Below are 21,528 nucleotides of genomic sequence, written 5' to 3' on the forward strand. Positions count from 1 at the left end.
TGCCTCCTTGCTGTATCTTCAGCAGGCTGGGGAGTGGGGTGGGCAGAGAGGCAGAGGCAGAGAGAGATGAGCGTGTAACATTCTTGATCACGCCCTGCATGTGGCTGGTGACTGAGGGTGGAAATAGTAAACAGCAGACTGCTTGTACGTTCTCCGGAGCACGCGTCTGCGAGGGTGAGCTGGAGCTGCAGCCCCAGGGCGCTTGCGGAGGCGGGAGGTAGCGTTTGTTAGGCTGAGCGCTGCGGTGCCATCAGCGTCTCTGTCGGTCCAGGTCATGATGGCGCTGTCAAACCACCTGAACGCCGTGGAGTCGGAGAAGCAGAAGCTGCGTGCGCAGGTGCGGCGTCTGTGCCAGGAGAACCAGTGGCTGCGGGATGAGCTGGCCAACACTCAGCAGAAGCTGCAGAAGAGCGAGCAGTCTGTGGCTCAGCTGGAGGAAGAGAAGAAGCATCTGGAATTCATGAATCAGCTGAAAAAGTACGATGACGACATCTCCCCTTCGGTGAGTGGTCCCGCAGGAGCACAGGGTTGGCGGTTGCGCCCTCCCGCCGCCGCGGTTCTTTCCCCTCCAGAGCCTGCGTGTGACACGACCCGGGGCTAAGGGTCCTGAGGCTGAGTCCCTGGGAGAGTCGTACACGTTCTCTTTGGAGTACTTTTCTCATACGTGTTTATTTTGAACAATCGTCAGAAAATGTAAAAGTGCTTGGTAAATACAAAATAAATGCAGAGAGGAGCCATGGCCTTCGGTGAGGGCTGTCCCGGCCTGAGATCTGCTGGGCGCCCCTGGCGCTTGCTGTTGGCTCCCCGCCCAGCCCGCCACTGGACGCGCCATCAACAGTGCCTGTCCAGCCCCCTGTCGTCCGGGCTCGGGATGCCTCTGTGGTTTGTGGGGGATCTTGGCTTTGTCTTTGACACGCCCCCAGTGCCCGTCCAGCCCCCACTGTCCGGGCTCGGGATGCCTCTCTGGTTTGTGGGGGATCTTGGCTTTGTCTTTGAGACGCCCCCACGCCCAGGACACCGCTTGGTCCTTCCGCTCACTCGCTCGTGCGACTGCCTTGGCCTGTCTTGGCGTTCCTGGAGTGTGAGGGTTCCCCAGGGTCTTGGTCCTTTTCTCCTTCTCTTGGTGCTCTCTGGATTTTCATCCCAGTCTCTGTTACTATTGTTTCTGATACAGTTAACTTTTTAGAAGAGTAACCTTTTTTATTTTGGAATGATTTTAGATTCACAGAAAAGTTGCAATGGTCCTGTGAAGAGAATCCCCATATACCCTTCACTCACTTTCCCTGGGTCGGGAAGGTCCCCTGGAGAGGAGATGGCAGCACTCCAGTGTTCTTGCCTGGAGAAACCCACGCACGGAGGAGCCTGGTGGGCTGCGGTCCACGGGCCACAGAGTCGGACGCGCCTGAGCATCTCCACTCTGAGTCTCCTCATGCTGCGCCTGGTATCTCCGCAGCACGTGTCTGAGCTGACTCAGGCCATGTCTGTCTCCAGAGAGCGACAGGCTGCACGGCTCAGACAGCAGATACTTGTTTCTCCTGCTTCTGGAAGCTGGAACTCCGAGACTGAGCAGGGTGACAGCTTTGTTGGAGCCTTGGCGAGGGCCTTCCTCCTGGTGTGTCGTCACATGGCCTCCTGGTTGCTTGTCTCCTCCTGTTGCTGTCACGGCACCGATGTCATCATGGGGCCCCCACCCTCAGGCCTGCCTCTGATCCGTGTTACCCCCAGATATCATCACATTGAGCTTTAGGGCTTCAGCATATCAATTGGGGGGCAGGGACAGACGTTCAGTGCGTAGCAGTGCGTGTGCCCGAAGTGAGAGCATGCCGTTGCCGAACACTGTGGACAGAACTACAGCCTTTGTTTGAGTTCCCCAGTGCTTCATTACGTCCCTTTTCCTCTCTAGGGTCCAGTCCAGGATTTCACACCGTGTTTGGAGATAAGATTTGTTTAATGTCTGTGTAGTTCTAGGCGTGATTACTACGTGATCTGTATACCGTTGAGAGTTGTGCGTTTGTGTCTCCAGTCTGAGCCCGCGTCCCATCTGTTAGAATAGTTTGTGCGTTGCACGAGCAGACCTGCACTTATTCTGTGTCTTAGCTTGGGCTGCGTGCAAAATACCGTGGGCTAGGTGGCTTAAACCACAGACCACGAGTTTGGTCATAGGTCTGGAAGCGGGGAGTCCAAGATGAGGGTGCCCCAGGGCTGGTTGCTGGGTAAGACTCTTCCCCGCTTTCAGACAGCTGCCCTCTGACTGTGCCCTCACACCGTGCGATGGACGCACGGGGCAGGGGAGCTCGCCTGGTGTTTCAGGGCCCAGCACCAGGGCCTCAGCCTCGTGGTGTTTCTAACCGGTTCCCTCCCAGAACCCCGTCTACATGCCGTCACATGGGGTTGCGGCTTCCCCATGATTTGGGCCATGGTTAGTCCAAAGCGCCCTGTTGCATTAGACTTGCTGTACTTCTCTCTTGCATCTCTAAGTCAGGAGCAGCTGATGTTTTGATTTTAAAGACACTCCTGGAGGCTGCTGTGCAAATAAGAATAGTTGATTCACCTGGAAAATGAGGTGACACTGAGCAGCGGAAAGCTGCTGTCTCAGATTCAGAGACATTTAAAACTTTCTAATACTTTCTAATTTGGAAACGTGTCTGGCTTGGAGAAGAGATGCGGTGAGCCAGCCCCGCCTCCCCTTTCAGGGCACGCCCGTGGTACCTTCTCTCCCCATCCCTGCTCCTCCTTGCGCTGCTGGTGCATCTCCCTGGCCTGAGGGCTCTCCTGTTGGGGCCAGGGCCACACCTGGGAGGCTGAGCAGGGTGCCACGCCTCGTCTCCTCTGCAGCCCAGAGTCCACTTTGCTCATGATCTCTGCAGAGTCCTTGGTGGCGTTTCCCACTCGTCCCAGGATCCCGCTCAGGAATGTTGGAAACGTGGTGTGTACCCCTCAGGGTGTCCCCTCCAGAGGAGCCTGGTGTCCTCCTGTGCCAGGGTGATGCCGAGTTCTTACCTGGTTGAACTGCTGTCCGTTCATCCCATCGTCTGATCACTGTCTCTACCTGAGGGTTCCTCTCTGGGCGACCCAGTCACAGGCTGTCACACTGCCCTTAGGGGTCCTGTGTGGTGCTGGGTGGGACCCAGTCACGGGCTGTCACACCGCCCTTAGGGGTCCTGTGTGGTGCTGGGTGTGGAGGGGTTGTCCATCCCACCAGTTCCGCAGTCTTCAGAGATTGGCCATTTTAATCACTTGCTTCCAAGTAAGATAAGAAAGCGCTCCCTGCTCTTTGCACTTCCTGGGGCCCGGTTGGCGACTCAGGCATAGAGGTGCCTTCGTGGTCTGTTTGTGGCTCCAGCCTACACAGGTACTTTGAGTTCAGGCCAGCAGACTTCCCATTGCTCTTTCCTAAACCGATAGATAAAGCAAATTGTGGCTAATCCTTGATTTGATCTGGAAAGAGAACTGTCTTTTTTATTTTTAATTAAAATGAAATTTATGTTAAAGATATCCAGTGCAGCTTTTATAATATTCGTGAAACTAACTGTCCAGGGTTGGTTTCATAGGAGGACAAAGACGCTGATTCCACCAAGGAACCTTTGGATGACCTCTTCCCAAATGATGACGATGACCCCGGTCAAGGAAGTGAGTTGGGAGTGGGGGCCGGTGGGCGGGAGGTGGCCTCTCCTCTTGGGGGTAATTGCTGTTATTAGTGGGCGCTTGCAGCCTGCCTTGCAAGAGCGCGAACATGCACACAGACTGCCTCACAGGTCGCGTGTTCAGCCGGCCCCTAGTAAAGGGGAGTGGGCCGCCATTTCCCCCGGGGTCTGGGTTCTCAGTGTGTGGAGGAGGGGGGTCCTCCTGGGGCCGCGGCAGCCTCGCTTTGCAGTGGGGGTGTGCAGCACCCCCGCCCGACAGGCTGCGAAGGAGGCTCTGGTTGGTGTCCCGTGCGGCCTCCCCGCGTCTGAACTGGCCTCTCTCCGCAGTCCAGCAGCAGCACAGCAGCGCAGCGGCAGCCGCGCAGCAGGGCGGCTACGAGATCCCCGCGCGGCTGCGCACCCTGCACAACCTGGTGATCCAGTACGCCTCGCAGGGCCGCTACGAGGTGGCCGTGCCCCTCTGCAAGCAGGCCCTGGAGGACCTGGAGAAGACCTCGGGCCACGACCACCCTGACGTGGCCACCATGCTCAACATCCTGGCCCTGGTGTACAGGCTAGTAGTCTCGTTTTTTCCTCTTCACTCCACCCAGACAGCGTTTCCAATGAACTTGCCCCGAGAATGTGTTTCTATAACCTGCTCTGAGCTGCTTCTCCAGCCTTACCATCCATTTGTCTTCAAAACAGTCAGGGGTTCAGTTCAGAACACAGAGCTGCTCCCTGGCAGGAACGTCACCCTGTAGAGCGGATGCTGCCTGGGACGCCTGGGCCAGCCTTCTTCCCTCAGGCCACTCTAGACTGCTGGTTATTTTTCCCCACAGTACTTGGTGTACCAGGCTCCCTTGGCCCAGAATAGCCCCCGACGACTCCTGCCTGTCCCCCGACCTCTCTTATCCCCGTCAGCCTTCCTGACTCCAGGGCTCTGTGCGCCCTGTCCCCCGACCTCTCTTATCCCCGTCAGCCTTCCTGACTCCAGGGCTCTGTGTGCCCTGTCCCCCCACCTCTCTGATCCCCGTCAGCCCTCTTTCCTGACTCCAGGGCTCTGTGTGCCCTGTCCCCCCACCTCTCCGATCCCCGTCAGCCCTCCTTCCTGACTCCAGGGCTCCGCACGCCCGTCCCCTGTTGGCCCCGTGACCCTCGGCCCCACCTCTCTCATAGCTCCTGCTCTGTGCTTGGCATCCTCATTTGAATTTTGTCATCTCTTCTCCTGGAATCCTGATTCCTTGACGTTAAGGACCAGGTTGTCTCGTTTCTGCCTTGAGTTATGTCCTTGAGCATGTTTCCTAACTCGGAAGCCCTTGGTGAACTCACTGAATGGAGTTCAGTCGTTTGCCTGTGGCCCCGGGCAGTGGTCCACCAGAGCCCTTTGCTGAGCTGAGCTGAAACGGAGCAGGTCGGGTGAGTTGCCCCTGTGGAGGGGGCAGTTACTCCCAGGGCAGGACTGGTTTGCGGTGGCTGCTCCAGCGTGGTGGATTTCAGGGAGCGGCACCTTGTTTCTTCATTAGTTTGATTGTTTACAGGTCAGCAGACATTTTTGAGACCCAAGTGTATGTAAAACTTCAGGCTGGTTCCTGTGAGACTGTACAGATGAATACGTAACACCTGTTCTCAAGGAGAAAGCAGGATACTGAATTGGAAGTCAGGAGAATTCAGTTTGTATCTCTGCTAAGTGGCCACTAGACTGAAGGCGTTGTCCGGAGCCCTTAGCTTTTCTGAGCCTCAGAAGGGTTGCAAGGGTTATGAAAGGTGATGTTACCTGGCAGTGTGAAATAGATAGCATCACCTAAGTGTTTCTAAAGGAGCTTAGAACCTTGTTTAGAGAATAGGCTGGTTACGTTCATGTAATTATAGAAGCAAGGAGACTGTCATCAATAGAATAGTGCAGGCGTCGGGGTTCCATGGCAGCCCAGGGTTTAGTTCTCGGTGCTTCCACTGCCAGGGCCCAAGTTCAGTCCCTGGTCGGGGAACCAAGATCTTGCAAGCCTTGCAGCATGGCCAATAAATAATAAAGTAAAACAACACAGAAGTGCTGATGCGGAGCTGCCTTCTAGTTGGGAGGATTACGGAGGCCTAGTGGAGGGGTGCGAGTGCTTTCTGGGGCCTTGCAGGGTGTGCTGGGGACTTACTCCTGCGTCCCACGGGGCAGAGCAGCGGGAGTGTGGTGGGAGTAGGCCATGGGGCTGCAGGGGAGTGCTTGAACGTGCCTGTGCCCAGCGGCTGGGTCTCAGAAGAGAGTTGTGGGAGAGGGGAGGACAGAGCGGGGTGGGGGCCGGGCCACAGGATCTGCTGGGGTTGGAGCTGGGCACTGAGTGGGGTGCAGACAGGAGCCGGAGGGTCTGTGAAGGGGAGTGAACCATCGAGAGCGAGGGAGTGTTCCCAGCTAATCCTAGATATTTTTATTGTGCGTGAGTTAGGTGAAAACCGCATGTAGAACGTGACTGGGACTGTGGTACGTAGAAGGCGTGGTCACGTAGACGCGCTAGGAATTTGATGGCCTCTCCTCTTTCTCCTTGGTCCTGTAGCGTGAGGGTTCACTCATGTCAGCAGCATGTTTGAAACCAGCAGCTGTGTCTGTGTTCACACTGTATTCAGTGCTGAGTCCCAGAGCTTAGCCATGACTCAGTATTTCAGCTTTCTTCTATTAAGGGACATTTAATTTTAAGCTCTTTGGGGGACGGGTATTAATATTATACTGATGAACATGTTTTGGGCAAAAGATTTTGAATTTTTTTCAGTGTCAATTCCTGAGTGGTAAGAGTCTTCACCTTACACGCTTCTTGATACAGATTGCCCAGCTGCTGAGGAAGGTGGTGCCAGCTCACAGTCCCCAACCCTCGCCAGCCTGGGGCGGGGCTGGTTATCGCCTGCTCTTTATTACGGAGACATACAGCTTTGTGTGTTAATCTGTGTTCTGTGATTCTGCATTTTTAGTTGTTTGGGCCTTCTGTGATCCCGCCCACTTCTGTATTGGGATTTATTTTAATGCTGGCAAGGTGTGCATTGGTTTTCATTTGAGTTTGAATGTTTGGATGGGCTTGTGGAATGCGTGCTGAGCCCCGCCCCCTGAATTTCTGACTCAGCGGGTCTGGGGAAGGGCCGGGTTTGTGACTGGTTCCGGCTGTGGTTTGCCGCGCTTGCTCTTGGCGTGACGCCCTTGAGGCTGAGTGACAGTCCCTGGCGTTTTGTGACGGGTCTGTCTTAGAGCAGCGCTCAGTGTGCCTGCTTGGTCTGAGCCATCGCACTCTCGGCACTGGGGGCTGGCTGTGGCTGTATTTAACTGGGTCTGTGTCATACCTGCTGACTTTCACAGAACGTTTGAGTCAGTTTAATATAAGATGTTAATAATATAACATAGTATAAGATGATAATGTAAGTTTAATATAATAGAAAACCTTTACTCCAGGGAGTCAGTGCCCTTTGAGGACCAGCAGCCTCAGCCCTCTCTCCGGGCGGTGCGGGCGGAGCCTTGCTGGGTGGCTGTCCTCGAGCGCTGGAGCGGTGTGCGCGCTCCGTGTCACACAGTGCGCGACTGCTTTGCAGCCCTTCGGTCGGTCGGTAGCACTTAAACGCAGGGGGCTGGGCTGGGCCCCAGCTGCTTCCGTCTCCCCACTGTCAGCAGGCCCCTCCGCCCCACCCTGAGCTGCTGCTTTGGCAAATCATTAGCCTCTTAGAGCGGCTCTGTGAGTTACGTCCTTCCTTTGCAGTGGGCTGGTTGAGGCGGCCACGTGGCGCGCCAGGCCGTGCGGCCGGCAGCTGGGTCCGCTCTGCGCCCGCCCTGTCTGCACGGCCACACTTGCCTGTGCGGGGCAGCGGGCACGTGCAGACCCCTCCGCACGCGGGGCGCTATTGTCCCAGCGGTCTAGCTTAGCAGGCCCGACTCCCAGCTCTCCTTGCCAACATGTTTGTTGAGGAAGTCTTTTCTCTCCTACTGTTAGGGATGTTTTTAATAGTTTTAATAGCTAACTTTTAATTTTTTTTAGTAATTAAAATTTAACTTTTATTTCCTTAGTTCCAGAATTACATTTTAAAAGGTGTAGTGAGCTGTGTGTAAACATATAATTGTGTGTTTTTTAATTTAGAGACCAAAATAAATATAAAGACGCAGCTAACCTACTGAACGATGCCTTGGCCATCCGCGAGAAAACTCTGGGCAAAGATCATCCTGCGGTTTGTATACTGGTTCTTCATCCTTTTTCAAGTTTTACTGTCCCTAATACGTTTTTTTTTACCCAACTCATTTCACTGTTAAACTCAACAGGGAAGATTTAAGAGCTGCCCTCTCACTGGACGGCGCAGGTAGGACTTGCTCGCTCGGAAGCAGTGATGCGCCCTAGGGTGGGGGCTCACACCGAGCGGATCTCAGCGTGCACTCATGTTGTTGATCACCCCCCTCAAATGGATCACGTATGGTGTTTTTGATCCTGGATCAAATTGCATGTCCTTCTGTAAATTTTTTCCTAAAGATTTTGTATTGCCTTTTTATTAAAATCTGGTCACATTTGCATATAGATCTATTTTGGTTGGTTTTGTGGCTTCCAAGTGAAATTCAAAAAAAAAATAATCAAGATCATGTTGATGCTGATTTGTTAATGGTCTAGTGTTACTTTTGGCCCACTGTGGACAGTGATGTTGCTCTCTCACCTCTGAGTGGAGTCACGGTCCTTCATCGGCTGGAGAGCACTTCCGCCACGCACTGGGGGTCGTGTGTGTGTGACGTTTGACGTCCCCTCTGCCGTGGCATTTACCGTTCTTCCTGGTTCCCTCTGTTGGTAGGTGGCAGCAACTCTGAACAACCTCGCAGTGCTTTACGGCAAAAGAGGGAAGTACAAAGAAGCCGAGCCGCTGTGTAAGAGAGCTCTGGAGATCAGAGAGAAGGTGCGCCCAGGATGGTCCTTGTTCCCGAAACGCCGCACTTTATGCTTTTAAATAATTCACTCTACGTTTTGAGATAGGACCGTGGCGATACATCCTCACTGGCCAAGCACCTAAAATGCGCCCTTCAGTCCAGGCTGCAGACTGAGGCGCGGCCGGCGGGCCTGCCTGGGGGTCTGGGGCAGTCAGGGTGCAGAGGGTGGAGCCTTGAGTTCTAGGCTCTCCCAGCCTGAGGCCTAGAGTGGCCTGGAAGTGACTCGGCTGAAGAAGGAATTTCTGAGGCCTGTGAGTGCCAGGCATGGGGCATTTCATTTGCAGTGGGGCATGTGCCTGTCAAGAAGAAAAACATGAAAATTAAATGGTCACCAAATATGCTTATAAAACTTACTGCGATAGCTTTTCTTTTGAGAACCAGAAAATAATTCAGAGCATAGACTGAGTCACTGTCGTGGACGTTTAGTGTTGGTTAGTACAGTGCATAGTGATTAGGTGTTTTTAAAATGGGTCTTGTTCATTTCCACAGTACTCCATATAACTGTGTATTCAAATGTTGCAGACACTGGGCAGGTCCACGTCATCACGTTTTAATTTGTTTGTGTCATTGTTATCAAATGTTATATTATCGAATGTTATTTATCATTGATATTGAGAGATTAATCATTTAATTTTGAGTCATAATGGCAAGTACTTGGGAAAGGGAAAATGAAAAGAAGCTCATTATCAGGTTATACAGGTAAAGTTTCGTCTATGCTGTCATTTGCGTGATGGTTATAAAGAAATAAAGTTTTTATTTTATTTTTTATTTATCCACTCAGGTTTTGAGTGGGCTGGGGTTAAAATCAGGGAGAACCACACATGTATCCTGTTGTGGATTGTGAAGTCTAGATGATGGTCTGTAGGTTTTTTCGTGTTTATTTGCTCTCATTCACTCACTCATCTGGCAAACATTTATTGAGGACTTGGGAACCCTCACTTGGTTAGAGTTGATGATTTCGAATTAGCCACAGTCCCTTCCCTGGGAGCACGGTCCACCAGGCAGACGTTGGCTTCTGGCCGAGAGCTCAGGGAGAGTGTAGAGCAGCAGCTCCTTCAGGTCCAGGGCTGGGGCTGTGCTGACGTGGCCTCCCGCCGTCAGTTGGTCTGGAGCCGAGTCTTAGGGCTTCCCAGCCAGGGAGAAGAGGGCAGTGCAGAGGGAGGGAGAGGCCGAAGGCCTGTTCAGGTCCTGAGGAGGAGGTTCACTGTTTATTCATCCACCTGTGTGCCAGCACCTTTCTGCTGCTGCTGCTGCTAAGTCGCTTCAGTCGTGTCCGACTCTGTGCGACCCCATAGACGGAAGCCCACCAGGCTCCCCCGTCCCTGGGATTCTCCAGGCAAGAACACTGGAGTGGGTTGCCATTTCCTTTTCCAATGCATGAAAGTGAAAAGTGAAAGGGAAGTCGCTCAGTCGTGTCCGACTCTTAGCCGACCCCATGGACTGCAGCCTACCAGGCTCCTCCGTCCATGGGATTTTCCAGGTAAGAGTACTGGAGTGGGGTGCCTTTGCTTTTTCCGAGCACCTTTCTAGGTGCTGAGATAACATTACACCTAGACACGGAGACAAAGCACTCTGAGGCTTGCATTTTAATAGGGGAGAGTCAGGTGATAAAGAACTAAATTGATCAATAAGGCGGTTTTGAGGAGCGAAACTAGCAAAGAAAGAAAGAACCCAAGTGATGTGCTTGTGAGCTAACTGGGTGGGGACGGGCTCACGGGGCCCTCAAATTGGGTGTAAGCAGGTCCCTTCTGAGGGAGCCTGAGACCTGCACGGTGAGTTGTTGGTGGGAGTGGGGAGCTGGGTGGGGCTGGGAGAAGAGTATTGGATGTCTGGGACAGCATGTTTGAGTTTGAAGAGCCTTGCAGTGAAGTTTGAAGTGTGAGGGACCTGGTTTGTGATCACAGAATCTGGTTTTAAAGAGAGGATGTGTAGGATATTAGCTGAGGAGCTGGAAGTTCCCTTTGAGGCTGTTCTTCACAGGAATGAGTGTAATGCCGTTCGAGTCAGAAAGGGCTGGGTATGAGTCTGGGCATGTTTAGAGCTTGGCAGGCAGATGTAGATAGCCTTTATAACCAGATGTAGGTAGCCTTTATAAAACGTGGTTTCTTCATCTTCAGAGTGTCCATAATGTTACCTACCATGTAGGATTATTGTAGGGATTCAAGACGCCAAAGCTTGGGAAGGAAATCAGCACAGTTTCCTCCCTCCCCCAAGAAGAAGACTCAACTAATGCTGGTTAAGTTATTTTTGTGCTGCATGTGTGGATGTTTAAGTATCACAGGCCTGGAGGCAAGGCACAGTCCTCTTGATGTTTAGGAAGAGCCTTCTCGTGGTAGGGTAGGGAGTGGGTTGGATGGTACCCTGTGAAAAAAATAACAAGTGTTTCTAATGCTGTTTTTTATTCCTAGGTTTTGGGAAAGGATCACCCAGATGTTGCCAAGCAGTTAAATAACTTGGCCCTACTATGCCAGAACCAGGGCAAGTATGAAGAAGTGGAATATTATTATCAGAGAGCCCTCGAGATCTACCAGACAAAACTGGGACCTGATGACCCCAATGTGGCCAAAACAAAAAATAACCTGGTATGTTGACAGGTCAGCCCTGTAGATAGTCAGATTCCTTGCTTCCTGAAGCCTCAGCGCTGTTTCATAGTTGAACCTGCAGATAAGAATGTGCTTCCCTGACGTGTGAAGAGTAGTAAGTGCTTTGTTTTATTTTAAGGCTTCCTGCTACCTGAAGCAAGGAAAGTTCAAGCAGGCAGAGACCCTGTACAAAGAGATCCTCACTCGCGCACACGAAAGGGAGTTCGGTTCTGTGGACGGTAAGAGATGCACTTTTGTTTCTAAGCAGGTTAGCTGTAGGATGTGTTAAACATAGGGATTTCCAGTTTAAAACTTGGTAATACCGAGGTCATCACAGCGTGATGGCCCACCTGCCTCGTGTTTCCAGGTTGCCCTCACCCAGAGTCTGCACTTGCTTTAGGCACAGCCTGGATGCAGTAACTCCAGAGAGCCTTCCTGGAGTCCTTAGCTGCTTTCTTGAATTGTTCAGTGGTCCAGTGGCTCTCAAAGTGCCGGCAGGCACGCAGCAGCTTCAGCACCACCTGGGACCTGTCAGGTTCTGCAGCCATCCCAGTCCTGCTGGGTTGTCTCATGGCCGTAAGGAGCTGAGGCCTGCCTCCTTTATAGTTCTTAAAGTATTGTAGGTGCTTAATACACAGTTTTGGAATAAACATTTTGTCAGACTTTTAACTGCTCAGTAAAACAGTATCTGATGACGTGAGGCATCTTCCCCCTTCGGTGGCCGTGACGAGAGGGGTTGACAATGTGGACAGTTGTTACCAGTGTGTTGGAAACCTTAGGATTCCTGGGGAAAAGAGGTTGTGGTTAATAAAACACTTCCTTTTATGGAGAATTTCTGGAAAGCATTTTTGAAAACCTTTTGAGAAGTGTATTAGTTTTTCTCTGTCAGCAAGTGGAGCAGTAAGTCTGTTTTACTGTCAGAAGATGGTAATGCCTCAGGCTTGTCATTCTGGAAACGGACTCTGTCTGCCCTGGCCCCTACCGGATCACAGCTCACCTCCCTGGACCTCACAGTCCACAGGGAGCTTCCGTGTCCTCTCACTGCAGAAGCCTTGCTGGGTGTCGGTTGTTCCAGGTCATCAGCTTAGTGCTGCTTCAAAAAAGTTCTCAGGGAAGTGATTTGCTAACTTTCCTTGTCATTTGCTGACTTCTCTCTACTAAAAATAGTAGCATGGAGTCCAGTTAATTGGGTTCTAGTTAGAAGTGGTTTCCTGTACTTGGATTTATCTTCCACACAAACGTTAGAACGTGGGACAGAAAGGTGCAGGTGTGCCCTGACTGGCTGTTGGGGCATGGCTCTCAGGCCACAGGCCTCTTTGCTGTGGTGCAGCATTGAAATGCATGACCTGGCGTGTTGTCCGGAAATCCATTTCTCCTGACTGAGGTGGATTCTTGTCGAACAGTAGGATTAGATCAGTACATACAGCTGAGACGTCAGTAAACAGCAGTGTCGGTTCCCTTCAGTTTCTCAGTCATGTCTGACTGTTTGCGACCCCATGAACTGCAGCACGCCAGGCCTCCCTGTCCATCACCATCTCCCGAACTTGTTCAGATTCATGGCCATTGAGTTGGTGATGCCATCCAACCATTTCATCCTCTGTCATCTCCTCCTCCTTTTTCCTTCAGTATTTCCTAGCATCAGGGTCTTTTCCAATGAGTCAGTTCTTTGCATCAGGTGGCCAAAGTATTGGAGCTTCGGCTTCAGCATCAGTCCTTCCAATGAATATTCAGGACTGATCTCCTTTAGGATGGACGGGTTGGATCTCCTTGCAGTCCAAGGGACTCTCAAGAGTGTTCTCCAACACCACAGTTCAAAAACATCAGTTCTTTGGCGCTCAGCTTCCTTTATGGTCCATGTCTCACGTCCGTACATGACTACTGGAAAACCATAGCTTTGAGTAGATGGAACTTTATCGGCAAAGTAATATCTCTGCTTTTTAATATGCTGTCTAGATTGGTCATAGCTTTTCTTCCAAGGAGCAGGTGTCTTAATTTCATGGCTGCAGTCACCATCCACAGTGATTTTGGAGACTAGGAAAATAAAGTCTGTTACTGTTTCCATTGTTTCCCAGTCTGTTTGCCATGAAGTGTTGGGACTAGATTGCATGATCTTAGTTTTTTGAATGTTGAGTTTTTTCCTCTCCTCTTTCACTTTCATCAAGAGGCTCTTTAGTTCCTCTTCGCTTTCTGCCATAAGGGTGGTGTCATCTGTATATCTGAGGTTATTGATATTTCTCCTGGGAATCTTGATTCCAGCTTGTGTTTCATTCAGCCAGGCATTTCACATGATGTACTTGGCATATAAGTTAAATAAGCAGAGTGACAATATGCAGCCTTGATGTACTTACCTTTCCCAGTTTGGAACCAGTCCATTGTTCCATGTCTGGTTCTAACTGTTACTTCTTGACCTGCATACAGATTTCTCAGGAGGCAGGTCAGGTGGTCTGGTCTTCCCATCTCTTTCAGAATTTTCCACAATTTGTTGTGATCCACACAAAGGCTTTAGCATAGTCAGTAAAGCAGAAATATATGTTTTTCTGGATCTCTTGCTTTTTCGATGATCCAGTGGATGTTGGCAATTTGATCTCTGGTTCCTCTGCCTTTTCTGAATCCAATTTGAATATTTGGAAGTTCACGGTTCATGTACTGTTGAAGCCTGGCTTGGAGAATATTGAGCATTACTTTGCTAGTGTGTGAGATGAGTGCAATTGTGCGGTAGTTTGAACTTTCTTTGGCATTGGCCTTCTTTGGGTTTGGAATGAAACTGACCTTTTCCAGTCCTGTGGCCACTGCTGAGTTTTCCAAATTTGCTGGCATATTGAGTGCAGCACTTTGGTCTCCTTGTGATGATAACAGCATCATCTTTTAGGATTTGAAATAGCTCAGCTGGAATTCCATCACCTCCACTTGCTTTGTTTGTGGTGGTGCTTCCTAAGGCCCACTTGACTTCGCATTCCAGGATGTCTGGCTCTCGGTGAGTGGTCACATCATCATGGTTATCTGGGTCATTAAGACTTTTTTTGTACAGTTCTTCTATGTATTCTTGCCACTTCTTAATAGCTTCTGTTAAGTCCATACCATTTCTAGCCTTTATTGTGCCCATCTTTGCATGAAATGTTTCCTTGGTGTCTCTGATTTTCTTGAAGAGATCTCTAGTCTTTCCCATCCTGCTATTTTCCTCTATTTCTTTGCTTATTCACTGAGGGAAGGCTTTCTTACTCTCCTTGCTATTCTTTGGAACTCTGCATTCAAATGGGTGTGTCTTTCCTTTTCTCCTTTGCCTTTCGCTTCTCTTCTTTTCTCAGCTATTTGTAAGACCTCCTCAGACAGCCATTTTGCCTTTTTGCATTTCTTCTTCTTGGGATGGTTTTGATCACCACCTTCTGTACAGTGTTATAAAGCTCCATCCATAGTTCTTTAGGCACTCTGTCTTATCAGATCTAATCCCTTGAATCTCTCTGTCACTTCCACTGTATAATCGTAAGGAATTTGATTTAGGTCATACATGAATGACCTAGTGGTTTTCCCTACTTTCTTCAGTTGAAGTCTGAATTTGGCAATAAGGAGTTCGTGATCTGAGCCACAGTCAGCTCCCGGTCTTGTTTTTGCCAACCATATAGAGCTTCTCCATCTTCGCTGCAAAGAATATAATCAATCTGATTTCAGGATTGACTATCTGGTGATGTCCATGTGTAAAGTTGTCTCTTGTGTTGTTGGAAGAGGGTTTTTGCTATAACCAGTGCGTTCTCTTGGCACAGCTGTTAGCTTTTGCCCTGCTTCGTTTTGTATTCCAAGGCCAAACTTGACTGTTACTCCAGGTATCTCTTGACTTCCTACTTTTGCATTTCAGTCCCCTGTGATGAAAAGGACATCTTTTTTTGGTGTTAGTTCTAGAAGGTCTTGTAGGTCTTCATTGAATCGTTCAACTTCAAGTTTGGCATTAGTGGTTGGGGCATAGACTTGGATTACTGTGATACTGAATGGTTTTGCCTTGGAAACTAACAGAGATCATTCTGTTGTTTTTGAGACTGCACCCAGGTACTGCATTTTGGACTCCTTTGTTGACTGTGAGGGCTACTCTATTTCTTCTAAGGGATTCTTGGCCACAGTAGTAGATATAATGGTCATCTGAATTAAATTTACCCATCCCGGTCGATTTTAGTTTACTGAATCCTAAATTATCGATATTCACTCTCGCCATCCTGTTTGACGACTTCCAATTTACCTTGATTCATAGACCTAACATGCCAGGTTCCTATGCAGTATTGTTCTTTACAGCATCGGACTTTATTTCCATCACCAGTCACATCCACTCTGGGCGTTGTTTTCACTTTGGCGCCATCTCTTCATTCTTTCTGGAGTTATTTCTCCACTGATCTCCAGTAGTTTATTGGGCACCTACCGACGTGGGGAATTCATCTTTCAGTGTCATATCTTTTTGCCTTTTTACACTGTTCGTGGGGTTCTTAAGGCAAGAATACTACAGTGTGAGTAAGTTTTAAATACTGTTTAGTCTTTTTTTTTTTTAAAAAAGATTGAGATTTAAAATATTTTTTCAGATTTTTAAACAGTTTTTGTGCCAGCACCCCTAACTGAATAATCCATCTGTTCCCACCACTAAGTCTTAAGGTCTTATTGGTCACATTCTAAATTCTTTATCAAGTCGGTGGTTTCATTGCTGTTGCTAATGGTGGGGGTGGTTTTTGTGTTGAACTGTTTCTTTCCACTGATGCAGATACTGATTCTGTGTCAGTTACACATCTTCTTGGCTGTTGTGGCTTGAAGTGAGGCAGGCGTGGGAGGGGTGAAGGTAGAACATGTGATGTGTAGAGGGCTCTCTCATTAATCTTCCTTTTCAGAATTTCCTTGGCTAGTCTCACTTTCTTTTTTTTTGCTTTATTTTTTAAATTGAAGTATAGATTTAAAATGTTAATTACTGCTTTACAACAAAATGATTCGGTTACGAATACATGTACATTCTTCTTAAAGTGTCCTTTGTGCTGTGGTTTATCACGGGACACTTACTGTCTGCGTGCTGCTCGGCAGGGCCCTGTGGTTTGCCCGTCCTCCACGTGATCGTTGAGCCTGCTGACCCGGCCTCCCTCTCCACTTCCCCCAGCCCGTCAGCAGCTCCCAGTCTGTTCTGTCCCTGAGTCTTGTTTCTGTGTCATAGGTAGGTTCCTTTGTGTCGTAATTTAGGTTCTGCATGTACGTGGTATCTTGTATTATTTGTCATTCTCTTTCGGACTTCACTTAGTATGATCCGCTCTAGTTGCATCCATGTTGCTGCAAATGGCATTATTTCACTCTATTTTTTTAATGACTGAGTAGTATTCCATTGTATATATGTTATCCGTCCATTTGTCAATGGACATTTGGTTTGTTTCCAGGTCTTGGCTACTGTAAAGGTGCTGCTCTAGACATAGGGATGCCTGTGTCTTTTTGTAGTAGCGTCTTCTCCGGGTGTGTGCCGCGGAATGGACCGGCAGGGTCATGTGGTGGCTCTATTTTCTGAGAAACCTCCAGGCTGTTTTCTGTAGCGGCTGCACCAACTTATATTCACACCAGTGGGGTAGGAGGGTTCCTTTTTCTCCTCACCCTCTCCAACACTTACTGTTTGTAAACTTTAATTATGGCCGTCCTGACAGGTGTGAGGTGGTGCCTCATTATAGCTCTGATTTGCACATCTCTGGTAATTAGTGATGTTGAGCATCATCTCATGTGCCCGTTGCTGATCTGATCTGTATGTTGTCTTTGGAGAAACGTCTATTTAGGTCTTCTGACCATTTTTTGATTGGGTTGTTTGTTCTTTTTTGTGTTGCTGAATTGTGAGAGCTATTTGTATATTTTGGAGATTAATCCCTTATCAGTTGTATCCTTTGCAAATATTTTCTTCTGTTCTGTAGATTGTCTTTTAATTTTGTTTATGGTTTCCTTTGCTGTGTAAGCATTCACTCTTAAAACCAGTATTTAAAACTAGTTTTACTCTTCTCCTATGGCATACCAAATAATCATCATCATAATTAATAACCATATACACTAGTCTTTCAATGAAAAAAGAAAACAGTTGAAATTTGTAATGTTACTTTTCTTAGCAGTTCTGTGAAGTGGGTCACACCTTACTCCATTTTAGGAGCGAGGACCCTGCAGCTCAGTGCTTTGCCCAGATCGGGAAGTTATGGGTGGTTGGATTGGGTGGGGACACAGGTCTTGTTCTCCGGAGCCTGAAATACGTCCTCATTGCGGGAAACCTCAAAAATAAGTGCAGAGATGTGAACAGGAGAGTCTCTGTCATTTCATTACCCAGATACGTCTTTCAGTGTTTTTAGTGTCTTTCCTTCCTTTTTTTCTTATTGATTTGTATAGTTGAAACGACACTTTACATATAATCACATCTACTGATTATTTTCCTTTATGCTAATAGCTTAAGCATTTTTCATGTCATAACCTTCACTTGTAATACAGCTTGCCTGCCGTGTTGTGGTACATTAGTTGTTTGAAAGTTTTGGGTGAACAGTTATGTGTGAGCATTCTCAAAAGTTAAGAAAAGTTTAAAGGAATGTTGATTTATAGTTTTTTCACTTTTTCTCTCAACATCTTACTACTTGGACTTTGTTTAATGTTGGGTTCCTCAAATTCTAAATGGTCCCAAGTGTTATGTGAAGATTCTGGCATTGAAAGTTTTCTTACAGGGTTTTTACCCAAGCTCCACTGGGGGACTGGGCTGCAAAGAAACAAGCCTTCTCTCTGCTGAAGACTGCGCCTTGGGAACCCGAGCAGAGGGGCTGTAAGCCCCGGATGCACTAGGCCAGGCTTGCTGCAGACACTCAGCTTGGCTTGTGTCCAGGGAAGTCGAGTAGCATCTGCGGCTCGCTAGGAGCACAGTTTTGGCCCTGCTGGGAAAGAGGCTAGAAAACAAAGCACACGCCATCAGCTGGGCTAGAAAACAAAGCAGGCGCCGTCAGCTGGGCCACAGCAGGCAGTGCTGCTCTCACGCCTCACAGTCAGGTGCTGGAGGACTGAAGTCATTTCTTTTTTACCTGTGAATCCCCAGCTCTCAGAAAATAGTAGGCGTTCAGTGAATGCTTGGAGAAACAAGTCAGTGAACAACAACGAAAAGTTTCCTTATAAAGACTCACGCATTTGTCCGTGTTTTTGACAGTCACCTCCCTGTCTGGGTAGGCACCTTTGATTCTGCGTCTTCTGTTCACTGATTGGCGCGTACATGGTCATTTCCTCCTCGTTTCTTCGGTCTGGTTCTGCGTCAGAGTCCTTAGTCTCCAGTGTGAAGCCTAGTCTGTCCTAGTTGTGAAAAGTAATATCTCAGAAGGATCACATGGAAAACAAACAGAAGCCTTGCAAACGCTGGCACTGGACAACTTCTGCACAGTGGGCTCTGCTACGCCTCAGTTCATGGCATGTTATTTTTTCTTCATAGATGAAAATAAACCCATTTGGATGCATGCTGAGGAGAGAGAAGAATGCAAAGTAAGAACACATTATTTTGTGAAGTTTTCTAAACTGAATATATTGCTTGATAATTATCTACTTGAAATTCTTTGTTGCAATTCAGGGAAAGCAGAAGGATGGGACGTCCTTTGGAGAGTATGGTGGCTGGTACAAGGCCTGCAAAGTCGACAGGTGCGTCTGCTTGCCTGGGAGACAGGCCCTTAGCCGTGGGAGGCGCTGGCGCTTCAGGGGCAGCCCGTAAACCACCTCGTGTGTGTAAAGTTTCTCAGGGTGGTGTGGCTGCACAGGCCCTTATTTTCCCCAGATTCCAGTAAAACTCCATAACTTTGTAAGTGAGGTAATTTATACAAAACCCACCTCAATATGATCCCATGGGCAAAAACATGGGCCCTGTTCATTAATGCTGTGTCTTAAGGCTAGCTCCCAGGTTGCAGGAGGAGAGATGGCTACGTGGAGACATAGACTCTAAGGCCATAGGGCAGACTCGCAGGAACAGGCCTGCAGCCCGCGAAGCCCGCACTTTGCAGCTGTGTCCAGGCACACACCCCATCTCCTGCAGCCTCAGGGCCTCCAGTCTGCAGAGGGCAACGTGGCTCCTCTGCCAGCAGCCCTCCAGCCCGGCCCAGTGCTGCTTCCTCCTTTTACTGGAGCGCTTCTTGTCTGTGGTCTTTTCCTGTTTGAACTTGCACTTATCTTCTAAGACTCGCTTTACTGGTCTCCTATTCAGTCCAGTTCAGTTCAGTTCAGTCGCTCAGTCGTGTCCGACTCTTTGCGACCCCATGAATCACAGCACACCAGGCCTCCCTGTCCATCACCAACTCCCAGAGTTCACTCAGACTCACGTCCATCGAGTCGGTGATGCCATCCAGCCATCTCATCCTCTGTCATCCCCTTCTCCTCCTGCCCCCAATCCCTCCCAGCATCAGAGTCTTTTCCAATGAGGCAACTCTTCGCATGAGGTGGCCAAAGTACTGGAGTTTCAGCTTTAGCATCATTCCTTCCAAAGAAATCCCAGGGCTGATCTCCTTCAGAATGGACTGGTTGGATCTCCTTGCAGTCCAGGGGACTCTCAAGAGTCTTCTCCAACACCACAGTTCAAAAGCTTCAATTCTTCAGCGCTCAGCCGTCTTCACAGCCCAACTGTCACATCCATACATGACCACAGGAAAAACCACAGCCTTGACTGGATGGTCTCTCATTACTATTTCAGGAGACTCTACTGCTCTGAACCCTGGTTTGGAATAAATGTCCCTCCTCTTACTCCCCATAGCACTTACCGTAATTTCTGAATTTCACATGCTTTCTCCCAGTACTGTGTAAACTGTCTCAAAACATGGAGTATAGCTGCTGTATTATTTATTTAAAACCATTTATTGTATCTTTTTTGCTGATTGGGTCTTAGTTGCAGCACACATGGAATCTTTTTTGTCCTGCAGTGTCTTTTTTTGTGGCACACAGATTCTCTAGTTGTGGCCCTCTGACCTAGTTGCAGTGCAGCATGTGGGATCTAGTTCCCTGACCAAGAATTGAACCCAGACCCCGTGCATTGGGAGTGCAGAGTCCTAGCCACAGATTGGACCACCAGAGAGTTCCCAGCTTATTTCTACAGCTCCTGTCATCAATAAGAGGAAAGCCTCCTGGAGTATATCTGTAGTAACATGAGCTGGATTTATTTCTCATTGTCAGCCAGACTGCTCTGTCAGCAGCACAGAAGCACACCATCTGTGTCCACACTGTGTGGTCCTCTTTTGCACACACAGCCGTCATTCTCTGCCTCGGGTCCCACTGGTGATGGTTTTGGTTCCACTCTGCTTCCCCTCCTTGAAGGGGAACGGAGAGGGTGGATGGCAGCACTTGAGCGCGTGTCCTCTGCGCTGCCTGGCACAGTCAGCTCTGCTTCCGGGGGAAGCTGATGGCCACCAGACACACCCAGCACAGACCTTCCTGCTGAGACGCCCAGTAGGCTGTGTGAGCGGAGACAGCACAGGGGTTTGTCCCACCAGCTGCAGGGCTCAGTGCCGTAGGCAGGGGATGCATGAGCTAGAAGAGCCTTTTAGAATTTTACAGCTAAAAAGTACTGTAGAAATTAAACTGTAGCAGACTTAAGTATGTTTGTCCTTTGGATTAGGTGCTGTTGAAGGTGACTGCTCTGTAACTTACATTGAGTCGGTTTGTGAATTATATGCTTTCTTACAGTCCAACTGTCACAACTACTTTAAAAAACCTTGGGGCGCTTTACAGACGTCAAGGCAAATTTGAAGCTGCAGAAACACTGGAAGAAGCAGCCATGAGGTCTCGTAAACAGGTCAGTCAGCGGCCTTCTGCTTGTGGGTTTGAGTTTGATTCTGTTTCATGAGACTTGTTGAAACACTGATTTAGAGAGAGAAAACATTTACTGATTTAGTTTGTACAAATAAAATCGGGTTGCTCAAATGCCGTGAATATGACACCACAGGCACAGGCTGCAGAAGCAGAAGTCAGTCAGAACCCCCAGAGTCAGAAACGCCTGTGCCTTCGGGGATGCTGTCAAGAAAACAGAAGGGCACCCACAGAGTGGGCGGACAGGTTTGCAGACCACATCTCTGACGCCCTCTAACATCCAGAACGTATAAGAAGAAAAGGAGCAGCTCATGAAAAAATGAACACAGGCCCTAAATCGACGTTTCTCTGAAGGTGCTGCACAACTGCCAGCAGCTCGTGGAAGGATGCCGCAGGCGGTTAGTCACCCGGGGACGCAAGTGCACGCTCGGCGAGGCGCCGCTGCACGCCCTCTGGGCTGGCTGGAAGGAGGAACACAGCAGAAATAGCAAGTGTTGAGGAGGAGGCTGTGCACGGCTGGTGGCGGCGTGGACGGCCCAGCTGCCGGAGAGGGCAGTTGGGAGGGTGTTTCAGGAGCGAGGCCTGGAGCTCCTGCCTAGCCCTGCGCGCC

The 21,528-nt window shown here is 49.3% G+C and overlaps 1 protein-coding gene across 17 annotated transcripts in view; it reads left to right on the forward strand.

Annotated features, from left to right (window-relative positions):
• KLC1 (kinesin light chain 1) overlaps window positions 1-21,528 on the forward strand; it is a 66,640-nt gene that overhangs the window by 24,226 nt on the left and 20,886 nt on the right. For all 17 annotated transcript variants that reach the window (XR_011562747.1, XR_011562746.1, XR_011562744.1 and 14 more), the window contains 10 exons: window positions 272-502; window positions 3,552-3,630; window positions 3,972-4,197; window positions 7,721-7,808; window positions 8,415-8,516; window positions 10,956-11,129; window positions 11,269-11,368; window positions 18,568-18,617; window positions 18,703-18,770; window positions 20,796-20,904. Coding sequence is in view for 12 of the 17 variants with exons in the window: in XM_019983344.2 (XP_019838903.1) it covers window positions 272-502; window positions 3,552-3,630; window positions 3,972-4,197; window positions 7,721-7,808; window positions 8,415-8,516; window positions 10,956-11,129; window positions 11,269-11,368; window positions 18,568-18,617; window positions 18,703-18,770; window positions 20,796-20,904 (1,227 nt within the window). In the remaining 5 variants the exon portion in view is untranslated. The remainder of the gene's footprint in view (window positions 1-271; window positions 503-3,551; window positions 3,631-3,971; window positions 4,198-7,720; window positions 7,809-8,414; window positions 8,517-10,955; window positions 11,130-11,268; window positions 11,369-18,567; window positions 18,618-18,702; window positions 18,771-20,795; window positions 20,905-21,528) is intronic.

Source organism: Bos indicus, chromosome 21 (genome assembly GCF_029378745.1).
Source record: "Bos indicus isolate NIAB-ARS_2022 breed Sahiwal x Tharparkar chromosome 21, NIAB-ARS_B.indTharparkar_mat_pri_1.0, whole genome shotgun sequence".
Taxonomy (NCBI): domain Eukaryota; kingdom Metazoa; phylum Chordata; class Mammalia; order Artiodactyla; family Bovidae; genus Bos; species Bos indicus.